General features: G+C 41.2%; 1 protein-coding gene and 1 pseudogene across 2 annotated transcripts in view; both read right to left on the reverse strand.

Annotated features, from left to right (window-relative positions):
- Nucleotides 1-311: 311 nt before the first annotated feature.
- Nucleotides 312-4280, reverse strand: LOC149458244 (galectin-1 pseudogene; annotated as a pseudogene).
- Nucleotides 4281-4487: 207 nt separating this feature from the next.
- LOC149458245 (plexin-A1-like) overlaps nucleotides 4488-19769 on the reverse strand; it is a 112716-nt gene continuing 97434 nt past the window's right edge. For both annotated transcript variants that reach the window (XM_089682439.1, XM_089682440.1), the window contains exon 3: nucleotides 4488-4744. In XM_089682439.1, the coding sequence (XP_089538565.1) occupies nucleotides 4529-4744 (216 nt within the window). In that variant the 3' untranslated portion in view covers nucleotides 4488-4528. The remainder of the gene's footprint in view (nucleotides 4745-19769) is intronic.

Consider the following 19769-nt stretch of genomic DNA (forward strand, 5'->3'; position numbering starts at 1 on the left):
AGCTCCAAATCCACTTAATATGGGTTCCCTTCAGCTATGACATGATCATCACATGGCTTTGTTTTTTGGGGTTTTTTTGTTTTTATTTTTAGAGCTCTTCGTATTTTATTTGAAATGTGGATGACATTAATTTCTAGTAAATGAACTGAGCAAAGCACAATGTATGTCTACATATGCAGCAAGGATTCAAATTGGAGAGGGGAGAATAGAAAATTGGAGTAAGGAGTTTTATTTTCCTTCATCCACTATGGCCATTTTCATGGCCTGGGTATGGACACGTGAGACAGGCGGCTCCTCTGTTGCAGGATTCTTCAATTTAGAGTGGTGGACTTGACCTGGAGGCCTCTCACAGCCAAGTATGAGATCTTTTCTATGTGAAAACGGACTGAAAATTTGAGATTTCCGGTAGGTAATTGTATGGTGATCTTGTCTTTCTCAAACTGGAAGAAAACTGTGGTGTCTGACCCCTCCAAGAAAGGGAAGAAGCTTTCCCTCAGCTCTTCTCCCCAGACATTGTCCACCATTGCGTTAAAGAGTAGCTTCTTCCTATCTCAATGGATGTCAAATTGAGGGTTAAAGTGTAGGACCAAAGTCTTATCTGTTCCCAAGTTTATGGCAAACTCTTTACAGCCCTCCAAAATGAATCCCTCCACCTCCACGGAGTGACCAGGTTTGAGGCCAATGTTATAAAAGGAATAAAAACAACGGTTGATCGCTCCCACACTGCTGTTTTTCAGTGATGAGGTCCACTTATTCAAGGTTCCCTCCCCTTTTACAAAGGGATACTATAGTTACATTTTCCCAGCTTCCTCCCATGGCACCTAAGTGAGGGTGACGTCCTCCGCCTTCTGGCCAAATCTTGGACAATGTTGAGTAGGCCAAATCTTACAAGAGGAATCCTACACTATGCTACAGAGTCTTCCTGTGAGAATTTGGACTACCTAGTATTCCCAAAGATCTGGTCAGTAGGATGACGTCACTCCTCTCCAATACGGGGGTTGGGCAAGAGTGAGTATATGATCTATTTTTCCCCATAATTTGCACTTATACACAGTTTCAGGTAGGGGGAGGAAGACAGCCTATGCCTGGATTCACCCATGAGCATTAGCAATTCATGTGATTTTCAGGTTTGAGGGTTTTTGTTTAAGCCAATGGAAAGCTGGGTTATTAGGAGGAAGAGACAGTTTTTAGACGAGCTATGAGCATTTTAGAACCTCATTAAACCAAAAATATAAAGACATTATCTTGGGGAGTTGGGGGATTTTCTAGACACAGCCAAGTCCCTGTCCACCAATCCTACAAAATAAGGTCAGCATTAATTTAATGAAAAATGTAGACAGAACCACGGGCCACAGAGTAAACTCATATCTATCGTCTCACATTCCCGAAAGAGAACATATATATAAAATTTTTTAAAAAATGAAAAAAATTAGTATAATAAGAAAATGTAAAGAACGGTTAATTTGTCCATGGACTTCAATTTATCAGACTACTATGTACTAAAGAAATATTTTTGCTATACAAAGGGCCTTTTAAGGAGCCAAATGTATAAAATTATAAACTGTATTAAATATATTTTATTTTTAATTAATATTAAAATCACATACAAAAGTTTGTGGAGGTCCATACAGGTTTACACAAGTTAAAGAGGAACGAAACTCATCGACTAAAAAACTGTTATATTCACGGCACATGCTGGGGAGGTAACTGTCACATTTGCGTGTGCTCGCAATCAAAACTGTCAAATCACCATCTGGTGTCACAGCTGATCACCTGTGCAGCAACATGGCAGTTGAAGATCAAACAGAAGTCAAGATGTCAGCTTCCTTGGCTGAAAATGATAGGAGAGTTTAGTTCCACTTTAAATACCGTAATACAGGGGTGGGCAACTGAGGCCCTCTAGCTGTTCGTGAACTACAAGTACCACCCAGCACGCACACTCCGCTCCTCACAAGACCTCCTTCTCTCTAGTTCCCTGGTCTCCTCCTCCCATGCCCGCCTCAAGGACTTCTCCAGGGTGTCACCCTTCCTCTGGAACTCCCTGCCCCAACCCATCAGATTATCACCTACTCTCCTCTCCTTTAGGCGCACCCTGAAAACCCATCTCTTCAGGGAAGCCTACCCCACCCCCTGCTAACTTGCCGACCTCCTCCACTCTTCCTACCACTCCATCCCCCACAGCTATCTCCTCCTGTACCACCATCCCCTCCCTCCTAGATTGTTAGCTCCAAGGAGCAGGGCCCTCAATCCCCTCATGTTTTGTATTGTATTGGTATTGTTCTGTCACATGTTCTGTCCCCCTTTATAATGTACAGCGCTGAGTGAACCATTGGCGCTTTATAAATACTGTATAATAATAATAATAATAAAAAATCATGCCTCTGTCTTTGGGAGTCATGCTTGTAACTGTCAGTTTTGCAATGCCTCATGGGACTTGTAGTTCTACAACAGCTGGAGGGCCACAGTTGCCCACCCTGCCCTAATATATAAAACGTCAGCCGCCCACTGCCCAGCCAACTTAGATGCCTTTACAATCCTGAGCATAAAGATAAGTTCTTTTCACTTGAAGCCAATTCCGCCAGTGGGATGAGAATAATTATCAACACCTTTCTGAGATCTATTATCCAAAATAATGCTGCCAAACCAGTACCACATCTGTTTTTTTTTAGATATACCTTTATGAGATCCCCGGATCTGCTTTATCAGGAGCTTTAGGAGCTATGTAGGCGTTTGAGATTCTATATATGGAGGTATTAATGTAATATGTGTGATACATATATGAACGCAAACCTTTTATGTGATTTTAAGACTAAAAATAAAAGATCTTTTTATGATACAATGTATTTTGGCACCATAATGCCTCTTGCATATAAAAAATAAAAAAAATAAGTCTTCAATACATAGTTTACAAAGAGAAAAAATTTACTTGAAAATTCAATTCATTTAACTTTAAATCAGCAAATTCAATTTTATAATATCCTAGTGCTTGAGGTAATTGTAGCCGTATTAGTGCATTTGCGACAGAAACAATTGAGTACTGTCCGTGATACTTTTTTATTTGCACTAACATACAATTTTGCGGACAAGCTTTTCGGGGAGTGTCCCCTTCTTCAGGTCCAAGCAGTACTCAATACATGTACAGTTTGAACCTGAAGAAGGGGACACTCCCCGAAAGCTTGTTCTCAAAATTGTATGTTAGTGCAAATAAAAAAAAGTATCACGGACAGTACTCAATTGTTTCTGATAATATACTAGTCAATTCTTGAGGGGAACTCCATTCAAAACCTTTAGTTTTTCTTAGGCTACTTGCACACTAAGCTTTTATCCCAAGTGGGTCCAATACCAGTGTTTTAGTGCACCCAGGGAGAAAGGTGAAATGTCCAAAGTCATCACCAAGCTGAAATGTGCTGCAACTGGACAGGGCTGAACACTGTACTGAGGGGTGCAAGAGATTGGATGCACACAGGCTAAATGCCTAGTATGCAAGTAGCCTTATAGGTAAGAGTGCAGAACCTCTGGGTTTTGTTGCTTTGTCCTCTTTGGGCAGTGGTTCTCAACCTTCCTAATGCCGTGACCCTTTAATACAGTTCCTCATGTTGTGGTGACCCCCAACCATAAAATTATTTACCCAGTAATTATAATTCATGAGTGTCATTTTACCTCCAATACTGCTGCTTTCAACACAGTAGCTGCTTTTAACAGAGTAGCTGCTTTCAACACAGCAGCTGCTTTCTACACAGTAGCTGCTCTTTACACATCGGAAATATGTGTTTTCTGATGGTCTTAGGGGACCCCTGTGAATGGGTCGTTTGACCCCCAAAGGGGCATGACCCACAGGTTGAGAACCACTGCCTTTGGGGGAAGTTCTTTTCATTTCCCATCCCTGAGACATCTGCCACTTGAACAGGATGGTAGAAAATATGAGGAGAAATATCCCAAAACTACAATAAAAGCATTACATAGGTTCTATCTTTTATCATAAGGGTTGGAAGTTCTACTTTTATGGCAAACAAAGTTGAGGAATATATTTTATTATGGCATGTACAGTATTATACATTTCAGATTTACAGAGCCTACACAAAGCAAAACCACGGCTGAATTTTAAAAAAAGGCAAAAGACGACCAACGTCCATCCAAGACAAAGCTACTATGGCTAAAAGAACCATCATATTGACCAAAGATGCCTTTATATATATATATTCTAGAGAGGGGACCATATACTGCCCACTGGACACATCGCAAGGAAATATAAAAGGCGTCTCAGACATCACCAAAGCCATCGGCAACAAAATGGCTGCACCTAGACACCGTAATTCAAGCCTCAGCTGCTTGAAATAACCTCAAACAGCAGCACAAAAGACTACTTTGCATAAGGCCAAACTGCTACAAAGATGCAAATTCTGGATTTCCAAGGGACCGATCTGTTCAACTACGAGCAGAGGCCTTTGTCAAGAGCCAACACACATGATCCACAACAACAGGTCGCATATTGCTGCTGAAGTGTCCGAAAAACAACAAGTATGTTGCATCAAAACAACTGAGTCGTCCCATATGGCCGTACCTTTTTCATCCTGCCGCTGCGGGTGCCAGCAAACACGACCGTGTGTCCGCGATAATCATAGGCAGCTACTGACGTCATACCATCCTCCTTATCGATGAAAAGTGGGGTTCCTTCAATGGTGACAGTCCCTCCTAGAGGCTGATTAAAGTCCTGACCACAGAAGTTATCGTCAATCTGCAGGGGCTGAAAGACAAAGGAAAAAAAGAAAAATGAAAGCACAGAAATATATATTTTTTAAAAACTTTTGAGCTGTTGCCTAGATACAGTGTGGCCTATGACCACTAAGATTGCCGGCTGCTTTATCCCCGTATGGCGTACAAAAGGCAAAGGGGCACATTGATAAAAATATAAGATGTAGAAAACTGCCTCATCTGGCCCATAGCAACCAGATTTCATCATTGTCTAACCTGGAAAAAATGAGTAATAAGTGCAGTTGCTATAGAAAACTCCGGTAGCCGTTTTTTTAGACACATTTTCATACAAGACGTGACAAAGAAACGAACCTGAATATAAAAAAAATAAAAAAATAAAAAAAACAAATAATGACCCCTGGTAAGCTAATTATGATCACACCGGAGTCATGTCAAGAACTCTCCAAAACTGCTTTTGGAGGAACAAGGGTTTCTCCAGAGGGTTCCTGAAGAAATGAACAATTACTGCCTTTCATTTAAGTATCCACTGGTACCAATAATCTTTTAAAGGATAAGCTCACCTTTTGACAAAAAATAATAAATGCACATTTGTTTTGCAGGTTTTTTGCAGGAGCCTGTAAAACATTGCACCAGTGATCAGTAGATCTCTGATGCCATGCAAGTCTCCTGCAGACCTGTCAGTATATCTGCTTGCCCGCATGGGATGTACAGGCAAGCAGATACACTGACAGGAAGAATCAATGAACCACCACGGCGTTCCACAGCACCATGGTAGTTCATTGAGAACTAAAAGCGGACAGCCGCTAAAGGCAGCGACTGCAGCATTGGGAACACGTTACATGTACCACCCAAAAAATGTACCACCCAAAAAATGGGTAGAACATGTAATATTTTACCAAATGTGAACTTATCCTTTAAGCTATCTGTAAGGAGCATTCTTCCCATTGACCACCAATGTAAGAATCTTTCTTCCTCCTGTCCACCAATGTAAGGACCATTCTTCCCACTGACCCCCCGATGTAAGAATCTTTCTTCCTCCTGTCCACCAATGTAAGGACCATTCTTCCCACTGACCCCCCGATGTAAGAATCTTTCTTCCTCCTGTCCACCAATGTAAGGACCATTCTTCCCATTGACCCCCCGATGTAAGAATCTTTCTTCCTCCTGTCCACCAATGTAAGGACCATTCTTCCCACTGACCCCCCGATGTAAGAATCTTTCTTCCTCCTGTCCACCAATGTAAGGACCATTCTTCCCATTGACCCCCCGATGTAAGAATCTTTCTTCCTCCTGTCCACCAATGTAAGGACCATTCTTCCCACTGACCCCCCGATGTAAGAATCTTTCTTCCTCCTGTCCACCAATGTAAGGACCATTCTTCCTACTGACCCCCCGATGTAAGAATCGTTCTTCCTCCTGTCCACCAATGTAAGGACCATTCTCCCTACTGACCCCCCGATGTAAGAATCTTTCTTCCTCCTGTCCACCAACGTAAGGACCATTCTTTCTACTGACCGCCCGATGTAAGAATCTTTCTTCCTCCTGTCCACCAATGTAAGGACCAGTCTTCCTACTGAACCCCCAATGTAAGAATCTTTCTTCCTCCTGTCCACCAATGTAAGGACCATTCTTCCCCCTGCCCCCCCGATGTAAGAATCTTTCTTCCTCCTGTCCACCAACGTAAGGACCATTCTTTCTACTGACCCCCCGATGTAAGAATCTTTCTTCCTCCTGTCCACCAATGTAAGGACCAGTCTTCCTACTGACCCCCCGATGTAAGAATCTTTCTTCCTCCTGTCCACCAATGTTAGGACCATTCTTCCTACTGACCCCCCGAATGTAAGGAGCATTCTTACCACTGACCCCCAATGTGAGGAGCATTGTTACCATTGGGGGTAAGACTGCTCTATTCACAGATGTTGGTTAAGGAGCTACGGCATCCTAACCAGCAGTGACTCTTCCTGGCTGACAGCAGAAACAAAGGAGATGTTAAAAAAATAAAAAATAATACAGATCTAGTAAAGAATTGGGCCATTTTGTTTTTGTTTTATTGGCGTGGGGTCCCACTTAAAATCCATACTATCCTAAAGAGCCTGCAGTCTCTCTGCAGTCTCTGACCATCTCAATATTGTTTATCTGCTGTCTCCAACTATCTCTTATATCATGTCTGCAGTCTCTGACCATCTGTTGTATCATAGCCATAGTCTCTGATTCATATGTATCGTATCCATAGTCTTTGATTCATATGTATCGTATCCATAGTCTCTGATTCATATGTATCGTATCCATAGTCTCTGATTCATATGTATCGTATCCAGAGTCTCCGATTCATATGTATCGTATCCAGAGTCTCCGATTCATATGTATCACATCCATAGTCTCCGATTCATATGTATCACATCCATAGTCTTTGATTCATATGCATCACATCCATAGTCTTTCATTCATATGCATCACATCCATAGTCTTTCATTCATATGCTTCACATCCATAGTCTTTCATTCATATGCATCACATCCATAGTCTTTCATTCATATGCATCACATCCATAGTCTTTCATTCATATGCTTCACATCCATAGTCTTTCATTCATATGCATCATACCTGTAGTCTTGAGGCCCCATATCAAGAAAAGCTGACCACAGCTGACCTAAGGGCCATCACTGCCAACCTCAGTCCTGACCATAAATATAACATACAGCACAAGTGCAGGCTAACTTTTTTTTTTTACAGTCAACAACTGGAATGTTTTCCCAGATTAATTCGGTTGAGCACAACCAGGTATATTCAAGGCAAAGATTCTGAAGCTGTATATATAATGCCCTGTCTATAACATCATTTTTTTACCATTTCCCACCTTTCTAAATAAAGACATAATAAATAGAGATGGAACGGCACAGTGGCTTAGTGGTTAGCACATCCGCCTTGCAGTAAATGGGTTATGCGTTCAATTCCCGACCATGGCGCCTCCTGCATGGAGTTTGCATGTTCTCCCTGTGCTTGCCTGGGTTTCCTCCCACACTCCAAAGACATGGTGGTAGGTTAATTGGCTCCTGTCTAAATTGTCCCGCCTGGCCCTGGACATGCGGGATCTCCTGGTAGGGGATGGGGAAAGACCTGGCAACCTACCCTGTAAAAATAATTGCTAAGAGAAATCACGGAAAAAGTTGCTTACAAGTGACAGTCCATGTAATCGCCAAGGGTCGGATACGACTGAACGGATAGATAGATAGATATGAGATAGATAGATAGATAGATAGATAGATAGATAGATAGATAGATAGATAGATAGATATGAGATAGATAGATATGAGATAGATAGATAGATAGATAGATAGATAGATAGATATGAGATAGATAGATAGATAGATAGATAGATAGATAGATAGATAGATAGATAGATAGATATGAGATAGATAGATAGATATGAGATAGATAGATAGATATGAGATAGATAGATAGATATGAGATAGATAGATAGATAGATAGATAGATAGATAGATAGATAGATAGATATGAGATAGATAGATAGATAGATATGAGATAGATAGATAGATAGATAGATATGAGATAGATAGATATGAGATAGATAGATAGATAGATAGATAGATAGATAGATAGATAGATAGATAGATATGAGATAGATAGATAGATAGATAGATAGATATGAGATAGATAGATAGATATGAGATAGATAGATAGATATGAGATAGATAGATAGATATGAGATAGATAGATAGATAGATAGATAGATAGATAGATAGATAGATAGATAGATATGAGATAGATAGATAGATAGATATGAGATAGATAGATAGATAGATAGATAGATATGAGATAGATAGATATGAGATAGATAGATAGATAGATAGATAGATAGATAGATAGATAGATAGATAGATAGATAGATATGAGATAGATAGATAGATAGATAGATATGAGATAGATAGATAGATATGAGATAGATAGATAGATAGATAGATAGATAGATAGATAGATAGATATGAGATAGATAGATAGATAGATAGATAGATAGATAGATAGATAGATATGAGATAGATAGATAGATAGATAGATATGAGATAGATAGATATGAGATAGATAGATAGATAGATAGATAGATAGATAGATAGATATGAGATAGATAGATAGATAGATAGATAGATATGAGATAGATAGATAGATATGAGATAGATAGATAGATATGAGATAGATAGATAGATATGAGATAGATAGATAGATATGAGATAGATAGATAGATAGATAGATAGATAGATAGATAGATATGAGATAGATAGATAGATAGATAGATAGATAGATAGATAGATAGATAGATATGAGATAGATAGATAGATAGATAGATATGAGATAGATAGATATGAGATAGATAGATAGATAGATAGATAGATAGATAGATAGATATGAGATAGATAGATAGATAGATAGATAGATAGATAGATATGAGATAGATAGATAGATAGATAGATATGAGATAGATAGATAGATATGAGATAGATAGATAGATAGATAGATATGAGATAGATAGATAGATAGATAGATAGATATGAGATAGATAGATAGATAGATAGATAGATAGATAGATAGATAGATATGAGATAGATAGATAGATAGATAGATAGATAGATAGATAGATAGATAGATAGATAGATATGAGATAGATATGAGATAGATAGATAGATAGATAGATAGATAGATAGATAGATAGATAGATATGAGATAGATAGATAGATAGATAGATATGAGATAGATAGATAGATAGATAGATAGATAGATAGATAGATAGATAGATAGATATGAGATAGATATGAGATAGATAGATAGATAGATAGATAGATAGATAGATAGATAGATATGAGATAGATAGATAGATATGAGATAGATATAGATAGATATGAGATAGATAGATAGATAGATAGATATGAGATAGATAGATAGATAGATATGAGATAGATAGATAGATAGATATGAGATAGATAGATAGATAGATATGAGATAGATAGATAGATAGATAGATAGATAGATAGATAGATAGATAGATAGATATGAGATAGATAGATAGATAGATATGAGATAGATAGATAGATAGATATGAGATAGATAGATAGATAGATAGATAGATAGATAGATAGATAGATAGATAGATAGATATGAGATAGATAGATAGATATGAGATAGATAGATAGATAGATAGATAGATAGATAGATAGATAGATAGATATGAGATAGATAGATAGATAGATAGATATGAGATAGATAGATATGAGATAGATAGATAGATAGATAGATAGATAGATAGATAGATAGATAGATAGATAGATAGATATGAGATAGATATGAGATAGATAGATAGATAGATAGATAGATAGATAGATAGATAGATAGATAGATATGAGATAGATAGATAGATATGAGATAGATATAGATAGATATGAGATAGATAGATAGATAGATATGAGATAGATAGATAGATAGATAGATAGATAGATAGATAGATATGAGATAGATAGATAGATAGATATGAGATAGATAGATAGATATGAGATAGATAGATAGATATGAGATAGATAGATAGATAGATATGAGATAGATAGATAGATAGATAGATAGATAGATAGATAGATAGATAGATAGATAGATATGAGATAGATAGATAGATATGAGATAGATATAGATAGATATGAGATAGATAGATAGATAGATATGAGATAGATAGATAGATAGATAGATAGATAGATAGATAGATATGAGATAGATAGATAGATATGAGATAGATAGATAGATAGATAGATAGATAGATATGAGATAGATAGATAGATAGATAGATAGATAGATAGATAGATAGATAGATAGATAGATATGAGATAGATAGATATGAGATAGATAGATAGATATGAGATAGATAGATAGATAGATAGATAGATAGATAGATAGATAGATAGATATGAGATGGATATATGAGATGGATATATGAGATGGATATATGGGACAGATAGACAGACAGACAGACAGACAGACAGATAGACAGACGGACGGATAGATAGATATAGAGATGATTGAGTGCTTTTTCACGAGAAGGCAAGCAGTTCAGAAACTAGAAGTGAAAACCCTCCTGAAGCAATATGGCTGACCTTATGAAAATCCCAGGCTCCTTGGGGAATGTTCTAAACAATGCTCCCCAGTAAAAATAATAGGGAAAATATTTCAAGCTCTAATTGTTTGTAAAATAATAACCTGCACTTTGAAAAACAATATATCCTTGCTTAAAAGGCAGCAAGGAAAGGATTCGGCGAGGCGTTGCAGATGCGGGGTGTGTTCTCCGGGAGTGTCAGGAGGGAGTGTGAACGCGGCAGGTGGCAAGGTTAAGAAACAAAAGGGAAAACTATTTTGAGGCTTTCAGAAAAGAACGCCAGGCCCCTGGCTCGCTCTGACTAGGTTAAAATTGACATACAGAAGACATGAGGTCTCACTGACGCAAGAGAAAACCATTTTCTTTTTTTTTTTTTACTTTGCACGGGTGAATATTCATGTCGTCTTCAAAAATAAAGAGCTGCACTTGCTGTCATGTCAAGGCAGCAGAAGAGTGTCAGCAAAACCCAAGACATATACTTATCTTCGTACACAGTTTCAACCGTTCAAATGCCATTTACAAAACTCACATTGTTCCATGCTGTTCAGATCTGTCCTGAAGGGCTTCATTTATGTAGAGTTTAAGGAATAATATGGAACTCAGCAAAATGTGTGTTAAGTAAACTTACTGGGTTTTCCATAAAGCCTTGTCCAACCTTAGCATACCATTTGTAATGTTAAAAAATGGTTTCCAATTGTTGGAGTAAATAACTCACTTTGGTTTTAAAATAAAAAAACCACACCAACCCATTTCTACAAAAAAATTAAAAAAAAAAAAAAAAAAAAAAAGAGTTGACTGACCCTCAGATGAGAGTCTGGTCTAGGGTGTCTGCATCGAGGGATGCATACAACACTCCCCGACTCCATAATGCAGCATTTGTTGTCTATAAAGTCAGTCATTAACCTCCCTAGCGGTCTGATTATGTCCATATTTCTGTGCACAAAGAGGTACATTTTTTTGCATGGAAATATGTATTTTTTTTATTGTAGGCCTGTAATTTTTAGGAATAACTCACTGAAATCTGTCCGAACAAGAGTCTAGTAAACATCCCGGGGAGGAGAAAACTTGAAACACGAAATCATAAATTATAATTTAATAATCATAAAAAATAACAGTAAATTTAATTCGATAATATAATCAAACCAAAAACACTGAAATTTGAAATAGAGCGCCACGTTCGCACATCACTGAGCAAAGTCGCAAAATCGTTTTCAGTGTCCGATGACGAATTTCCCCCACGAATCATTATCACTCAATTCTGCAAGTGGTTCTGATTTACTATCGCTGTTCTCTAGCCGGTCTAAAACCAATTTTGAACTAAAAGGGACGCTTTTTGGACGCCATGGACTTTTCTAAGTTTCCAGGCAGAAAGAACCGTAAAAATGCAGGCAGGGCGCCGGACAAAGCACTCGGGACAAAATGTATGTGGAATGGTTTGATACAGGAATGTTATACTATGTGATTTTAGTGAATGTCACTTTTTTGTCATTTTCAAATTTCCCGCTGTTCCAACCTCCGTACGTCCTGACGCTCGCAGGGGATGGAATCCAGATGACAGATGCCGGCATCCGCCGGATTACATTGCCGGGGACACTGCAGGGGGGACATCGCGGGAGCGCAGGACAAGGTAAGTGATCGAGGCATCCCGGAGCAGAGCTGCATGGTAAGCCGAGTGTAGCTCGGGGGGGTTACTGCTTGTGGTGCTGAAACTTTACCCCGAGCTACAATCAGGAATACCGCCAGGGAGGTTAAGTAAACTTACTGGGTTTTCCATAAAGCCTTGTCCAACCTTAGCATACCATTTGTATCAATAAAAAATGGTTTCCAATTGTTTGAGTAAATAACTCACTTTGGTTTAAAAAAACAAAACAAAAAGAAAAACAAAAAAACACACCAACCCATTTCTACAAAAACCAGTTGAACTGACTCTCAGATGAGAGTCTGGTCTAGGGTATCTGCATTGAGGGATGCATGCAACACTCCCTGACTCCTTAATGCAGCATTTGTTGTCTATACAGTCAATCATTAAGCCAAGTTTTGGCACATGAGGGCCAGGAGGAGCTTGCCAAGCCCTATGCAGGTTTTGGCAAGAACCTCTGGAAGCCCTGGATGAAGGCAGCTGCCCCTTCCCCTCATCACGAAGGTAATCAGCCACTTCCTGCTGCCTGTATGGGTTAAGCACAGATTCACTTTAAAAGGCAACTAGTTAACATTGGGCCAGCCTGGTATTTAGACCTACTTAGGTGCTGCAACAACTTTTAATTGACTAAGCGCAATTTACTATATATTCTTTTATCGTCAACAATGGGCACCTGTGATCATCCGACATCAGCTATTGAATATTCATCAATATTAAAATGTACCTGTCAGGGATTATTGGAATTTCTATTATTTACCTGAATCCCCTCCCTGTCATAGCAGGAGTATCAGCCTGAGCACCAAGCTACAGTATAAGGGCATCATAGAGCTCCCAGTTTCCTTCACCATGCTCATGGACCTCCTTTTTCTTTAGGCCATTCTATTTGCTTCCTGAGCTCTCTGCTAACAGATTCAAACAAACGATCATTAAACTATTTAGTTGGGACTAAAAAAAAAGGAAAAGGTTTTCTTTTTAGCTGATTGATTTATTTACCTCAAGCAATCTGGGTGAAGCATCAGTCATCAGCCCTGAGCTCAAGCAGGGCAAAGGTAAGCCTCATGCCTGTATGGAGAAGGTACTTACAGCCTGACAGGTCTGGTGTGACCGGGAAAGAATACATCCAAATAACAGCACACACCCTATACCTGACAGCTAAGGCTGAACTATTAAAAGTACAATTCTGGTTTAACTAATCTTAAAAACCTCCCCCCTCCTAATACCTATGCTGCTTAACCTATGTAGGATAGATGTACAGTACATACTTACCTATTCTCAGCTCACTCTGATTAGGTCACATGATCCAGCTCCTAACTGGAGCAGGCCAAGAAAAGCTAGGTAACCATCACTGGTCCAGTCACACAATCCCCCTGGGGAGAGGAGGAGAGGAAAGGGCGCTCAGCCTTTGCCTATTAATCCTGGAGATTTGACATCACCCAAGGGTTTATTATGGCCCACAGTCACGTGATCAGGGTCCCCCATGTTAGCCATTGTAGTGGACATTGGATGGGCCATAGTAAACAAACAAATGGCAATCACCCCAACCTATAACTAGCCTTTTCAGCAAGGAGCATCCAAAACCAAATTTCCCGGCTTACTTACCAGCCAGCCTGCAACACATCCAAACTGACCCCAACAGTTCATTCACACACAGTCACACACATTTGCAAATATATGTGTAAGCTGCAGTGGCCACGTCACGGCACCCCAGTGTACTGCAGTCCTGACTCTACAATCTTGACAGTCTCCCAAACTGGAGCACATATAGCAATGGATAGATTGAGGGCGGTTGTGCCTGGAGGGAGCCCACCAATCCTTAAAGGTCCAGAGACACACAGGACACCCACCAAGGGCATAATGGCAGCTAAAAGGTATCCTGTGCATCCAAACAACAATTCACCAACTATACAAATGGCAATCACCCCAACCTATAACTAGCCTTTTCAGCAAGGAGCACATGGAAGGGCAACGCACATCCAAAGCCAAAATTCCCAGCTCACTTACCAGCCAGCCTGCAACAAAACCAAACTGACCCTGTCTAAGAGTTCATGTTAAAAACAAGGGGTTTAGTCACACACATTTGCAAATATATGTGTAAGCTGCAGTGGCCACGTCACGGCACCCCAGTGTACTGCAGTCCTGACACTACAATCTTGACAGTCTCCCAAACTGGAGCACATATAGCAATGGATAGATTGAGGGCAGTTGTGCCTGGAGGGAGCCCACCAATCCTTAAAGGTCCAGAGACACACAGGACACCCTCCAAGGGCACAATGGCAGCTAAAAGGTATCCCGTGCATCCACGCAACAATTCACCAACTATACAAATGGCAATCACCCCAACCTTTAACTAACCTTTGCAGTAAGGAAGACATGAAAGGGAAACACACATCAAAAACAAATTCCCATCTCTCTCAGTTGAAGACTTTCACAATTATACAGTTAGGACTGCAGTACACTGGGGTGCCTTGAAGTGGCCACTGCAGCGTACTCATATTTGCAGATGTGTGCGACTAAACCTCGATTTTAACTTAAATTGTTAGACAGGATCAATTCGGTTTTGTTGCAGACTGGCTGGTAAGTGTGCTGGGAATTTTTTGTTTGTTTTTGATATGCGTTGCCCTTCCATGTGCTCCTTGCTGCAAAGACTAGTTATAGGTTGGAGTGGTTGACATTTGATTGTTTACTTTGCCCATCCACTGCTGACTGACATGGGGGAGCCGGATTATGTGACCGGACCAGAGCTGGATGAAAATAGACCAGTGGGTGGGGGCTGACATGCTAAAATGGACACCTAGTGCCAGAAGGTATTAAAAAAAAAAAAATCATGATGCTGCTTTATGAATCCAGCCATTTTAAAAGGTTTCCTTTAATACAGCAGTGCACAAAGCAGTTGCAATGTACCGAGGACAAAAAAAGAACACTAACCAGATATCAGTTTGGCAGCATCAGATCATCGAAAAAGGATCATCGGCTGATTACTCTGGGATATTGCACTTGTCCATTTACTCTGTTTCCTAACATACAGGCCCATCAGGGTTAAATCTAGCTGGCTTCATTGTCCCTTAATTCCGCTGGAGGAGCCGTTCCAGCTCTCCCCAGCTGCTACGCCAGCGGGCTTGGCTAATATTTATCATGGCTGCCACTGCTCGGGCCCCATCCTTCCCAGACATTTTGTCGGTTGATACAGAGGCCTAACCAGCAGGTGCGGTCTCCGCTAGAGGAGCCGATGGTTGGGGGGGAGAATGAGTCAGTCCACTTGCGAAAGAGCAATTAAATAAAAATATTTAGTATTATCATATCTCTTGCAAGCGGAAAGGTTATAATGCATATTTGTGGATCGAGGCAGTGAACACAATAAAAGCGTTGATAATGATGTACTCCGGCCAAAGGGAGGAATGCAATGTTTGCTGCCAACAAAGAAAGCAATGCCATATTATGAGATCGCAGAACAGTGCCTAGCCCTGCATGACAAGGAAATGGTTAAAGCCCAACTCCAGCCAAAAACACATTTGATAAATGTTTTTGACAGAGTGAAGGAAGGGAGAGAACCCTGCCCAGGCTTTCATAGCAGCCATTGTCCCTATTAGGTAAGCTTCTCTCGGAAGGACATGACAAAAAGGGTGACCACTTATCTATCCATGTAAGGCTAGCCAAACACATCAACCAGCAACCATGGCGTCTTACAGATGATCTAACTGGATAGAAAAAGAAAAGTCTGTTTAGGTAGGCCCTAACACAGTCGGGTAGGCCACTGCACAGTCGGGTAGGCCACTGCACAGTCGGGTAGGCCACTGCACAGTCGGGTAGGCCACTGCACAGTCGGGTAGGCCACTGCACAGTCGGGTAGGCCACTGCACAGTCGGGTAGGCCCTAACACAGTCGGGTAGGCCACTACACAGTCGGGTAGGCCCTAACACAGTCGGGTAGGCCCTAACACAGTCGGGTAGGCCCTAACACAGTCGGGTAGGCCCTAACACAGTCGGGTAGGCCCTAACACAGTCGGGTAGGCCCTAACACAGTCGGGTAGGCCCTAACACAGTCGGGTAGGCCCTAACACAGTCGGGTAGGCCCTAACACAGTCGGGTAGGCCACTACACAGTCGGGTAGGCCACTACACAGTTGTTTGTGAGACTAAAGGTGATGGTGCAACGTGTGGCCATCTTAAAGGGTTATCACACCTTCATTAGGAACATATAAATCTAGCAGCATATATCATCTATTTTCTTTCTTGCTGTGCTCTTTATCTGTTCAGACTCTCATTCTGCCAACAGGTTTATTGAATTTTTTTCTGTCCTGCATTTCTGACTTTAAAGGTGGCTACGCTGCCTTGCAAGGAACCCTGGAGCCCCAGCACAGACATGCATTTTCTCAACTGGGACGACACCTGTTGACATACCCAGGCAGTCTATTAAATTTTTTTTTTTTACTCTGCACTTCTACTTTTGGGGTGGCTACACTGCCTTGCAAGGACCCCTGGAGTCCCAGTGTGGCCACACCAAAGTGCATGCTTCTAGATAGGACTACACTTGCCGACATACACAGGCAACCCAAAGCCCTAAATCTCAGGCCAGTCCCATGCTCCGCCTCACATCATATATTGCAGGTCAAAAAAAAAAAAACCCATCAAAGTCCCCCTTACATCAGGGTCCTCATCAATGTTCCCACCAGAGTTCCCCCTTACATCAGGGCTCCCACCAGAGTTCCCCCTTGCATCAGGGCTCCCACCAGAGTTCCCCCTTGCATCAGGGCTCCCACCAGAGTTCCCCCTTGCATCAGGGCTCCCACCAGAGTTCCCCCTTAAATCAGAGCTCCCTTCAGAGTTCTTTACATCAGGGCTCCCTTCAGAGTTAACCCCTTGCATCAGGGCTCGCATCAGATTCCCCCCCTTACATCAGGGCTCCCATCAAATTGCCCCCTTACACCAGGGCTCTCATCAGATTCCCCCCCTATATCAGGGCTCTCATCAGATTCCCCACTTACATCAGGGCTCTCATCAGATTCCCCACTTACATCAGGGCTCTCATCAGATTCCCCCACTTACATCAGGGCTCTCATCAGATTCCCCCACTTACATCAGGGCTCTCATCAGATTCCCCCACTTACATCAGGGCTCTCATCAGATTCCCCCACTTACATCAGGGCTCTCATCAGATTCCCCCCCTTACACCAGGGCTCTCATCAGATTCCCCCCTTACATCAGGGCTCCCATAAGAGTCCCCTACTGAGTCCTCTTCTGCTACATAGGGTGGTTGAAGTGGAGACCAAAGGCAACCTCTGCTGACCTTATTCCTCATCTGTGCACATGAAGGACATGCCACTGACCCTAGCTGTGCACCAGTTAAAATCTTGTATAGGGCCAGATGTGGCACACAGGCTGTAGTTTGGATCCCTGTTGTATAAGTAAACTTGAAATGGTGAACCGAAAGGAAAAATGAAATTCACGGTTAGGGTTTATTGCTACTTTGAAAAATAAAGGTACTGTCCATGAAATCTAGTTGTATACCCTACAAATGTATAAATATATACAGTACAGGTGTACTCTTTAACATGATTGCTAGCAGAGTCTACCAGGTGCCTCAAAAAGAGCACCAGGTCTCCAAGAGAAATAGTAGGCCTCATCCGAATGTGCACTTAGCATACAAAATGGCAGCCTTTATGTGATACATTAAATTGGTGCGGCTCGGTTTGATTTTTATGATGTCCTCACTTTGCATTACAGACAGGGAGGCGGGAATGGCACGCTGCAGCCTGCCTGGCGCGGTGCCCTAGATCCATCTCACCATTAAGAGCTCTGCTGACTGTATTAATATTGGGACACAAGCAAGTGAGGTGGGGATGCCGTCTCTGGGCTGAGCGTCATAAATCAACGTTACCTCACCGGAGTGACCCGAGCGAGATCTGAGGAACGCAACTAGGATGTTTTCTGCATGAGAGACTAAACACAAGTCAAAGCATGGAGCATTGTAGATATAAACATCTGTCTATGACAGCTGATCACGAACACCATATGAGGATGACAGAAGAACATGTTGTACCATAAAATGCGGTGGCCATTTTTGTAGGACTAACCATTGTTTGACCACCATAACAATTTACACCATGCGATGTCCAATGGAGCTCTTCTCAATCTTCATAGCTACCAGATCCTTCTTTTACTCCTCAGCCGTTTAAAAAGTAAACCACATGATATAGCGTTCCACACTACTTTACCAGCCTGGACAAATCTAAATTAGTTTCTGCTTGTCAGTTTTTCTTTCCACGTTCTCTGTCTGGAAGAGCACTGCCTGGCAAAATGTTGGCCTTGAAGCAGCAGCAGCCTAGTTGCCTCACCATCTGCTTCAGCCCCCAATCAGATTTAGTGTGCCAAGTCTATTCTGGCGATCTTGACGCTTTTTCTGTGCGTTCTTGAGCATTTTTAGGAGTGATGTGTGGTACCGAAGCTTGTTTCGATAGGGTTGCATGTTTTTTGCCCCAAAGAGTCATTATAGAAGAAAATGCATTTTCATACATTTTGTGCACTCCCAATAAAAGTCCATGGGGCCAAAAAGAATCCATTCTGCATGAAAGAAAAAAAAAGCTCATGTACTTTCCCATTTACAGGGTTTGAGCCACAAACAACTAAGCCCCTGGTGCTCAACCTACAAGTCCTTTGGTTTATGATGTGCGACCCTTGGACCTCAGTCTGTAGTGCGAACATTGATTAGGGAGGGAAAATTCCAAAATTTCATCACCAAAACAAGAATGGAGAAAATCTACCACTGGATCGATAAGATATCTCCATCACTCACCATACTGGAAATGGGCTTAGATTGTATGCAGGGTGCCGCGGCAACCAATGGATGACATCATAATTAACAAGAACAACATATGGAGCCAGAAGATTAATTACAATATAAAACAGTGCGGCGCTCAAACAGTAAATATAAATGTTTAATCAAATTATATCCTGGTGAAGTCACGTGATTGAAGTGACGTAACGCGTAGATACGCCAGTGGGAGGAGCTTAAGCGATCGACGATCTGACGTCATATCCGGCGCGGGCGCCATCTTGGTGCTCCTCTACCTGAATGCAGTACACCCTCTGAGTGGTGTGAAGGCTTGTTTGTACTGGAGGAGCATTTTTTTTTGCCTTACTGGTGACTACTTGGGAGGGGTATTTACCTATACCACCAACGATCTGAGATAGAGGCAAGAGGAGGGGAGTCCCACCATCATTATCTGAAGGACCCATCCAACTCCAGGAGAAAGATCCACTACATATTAAAAGGC

Source organism: Staurois parvus, unplaced genomic scaffold, assembly GCF_062004578.1.
Source record: "Staurois parvus isolate SC_StPar_1 unplaced genomic scaffold, SC_StPar_1.0 ptg000290l, whole genome shotgun sequence".
Classification (NCBI taxonomy): Eukaryota; Metazoa; Chordata; class Amphibia; order Anura; family Ranidae; genus Staurois; species Staurois parvus.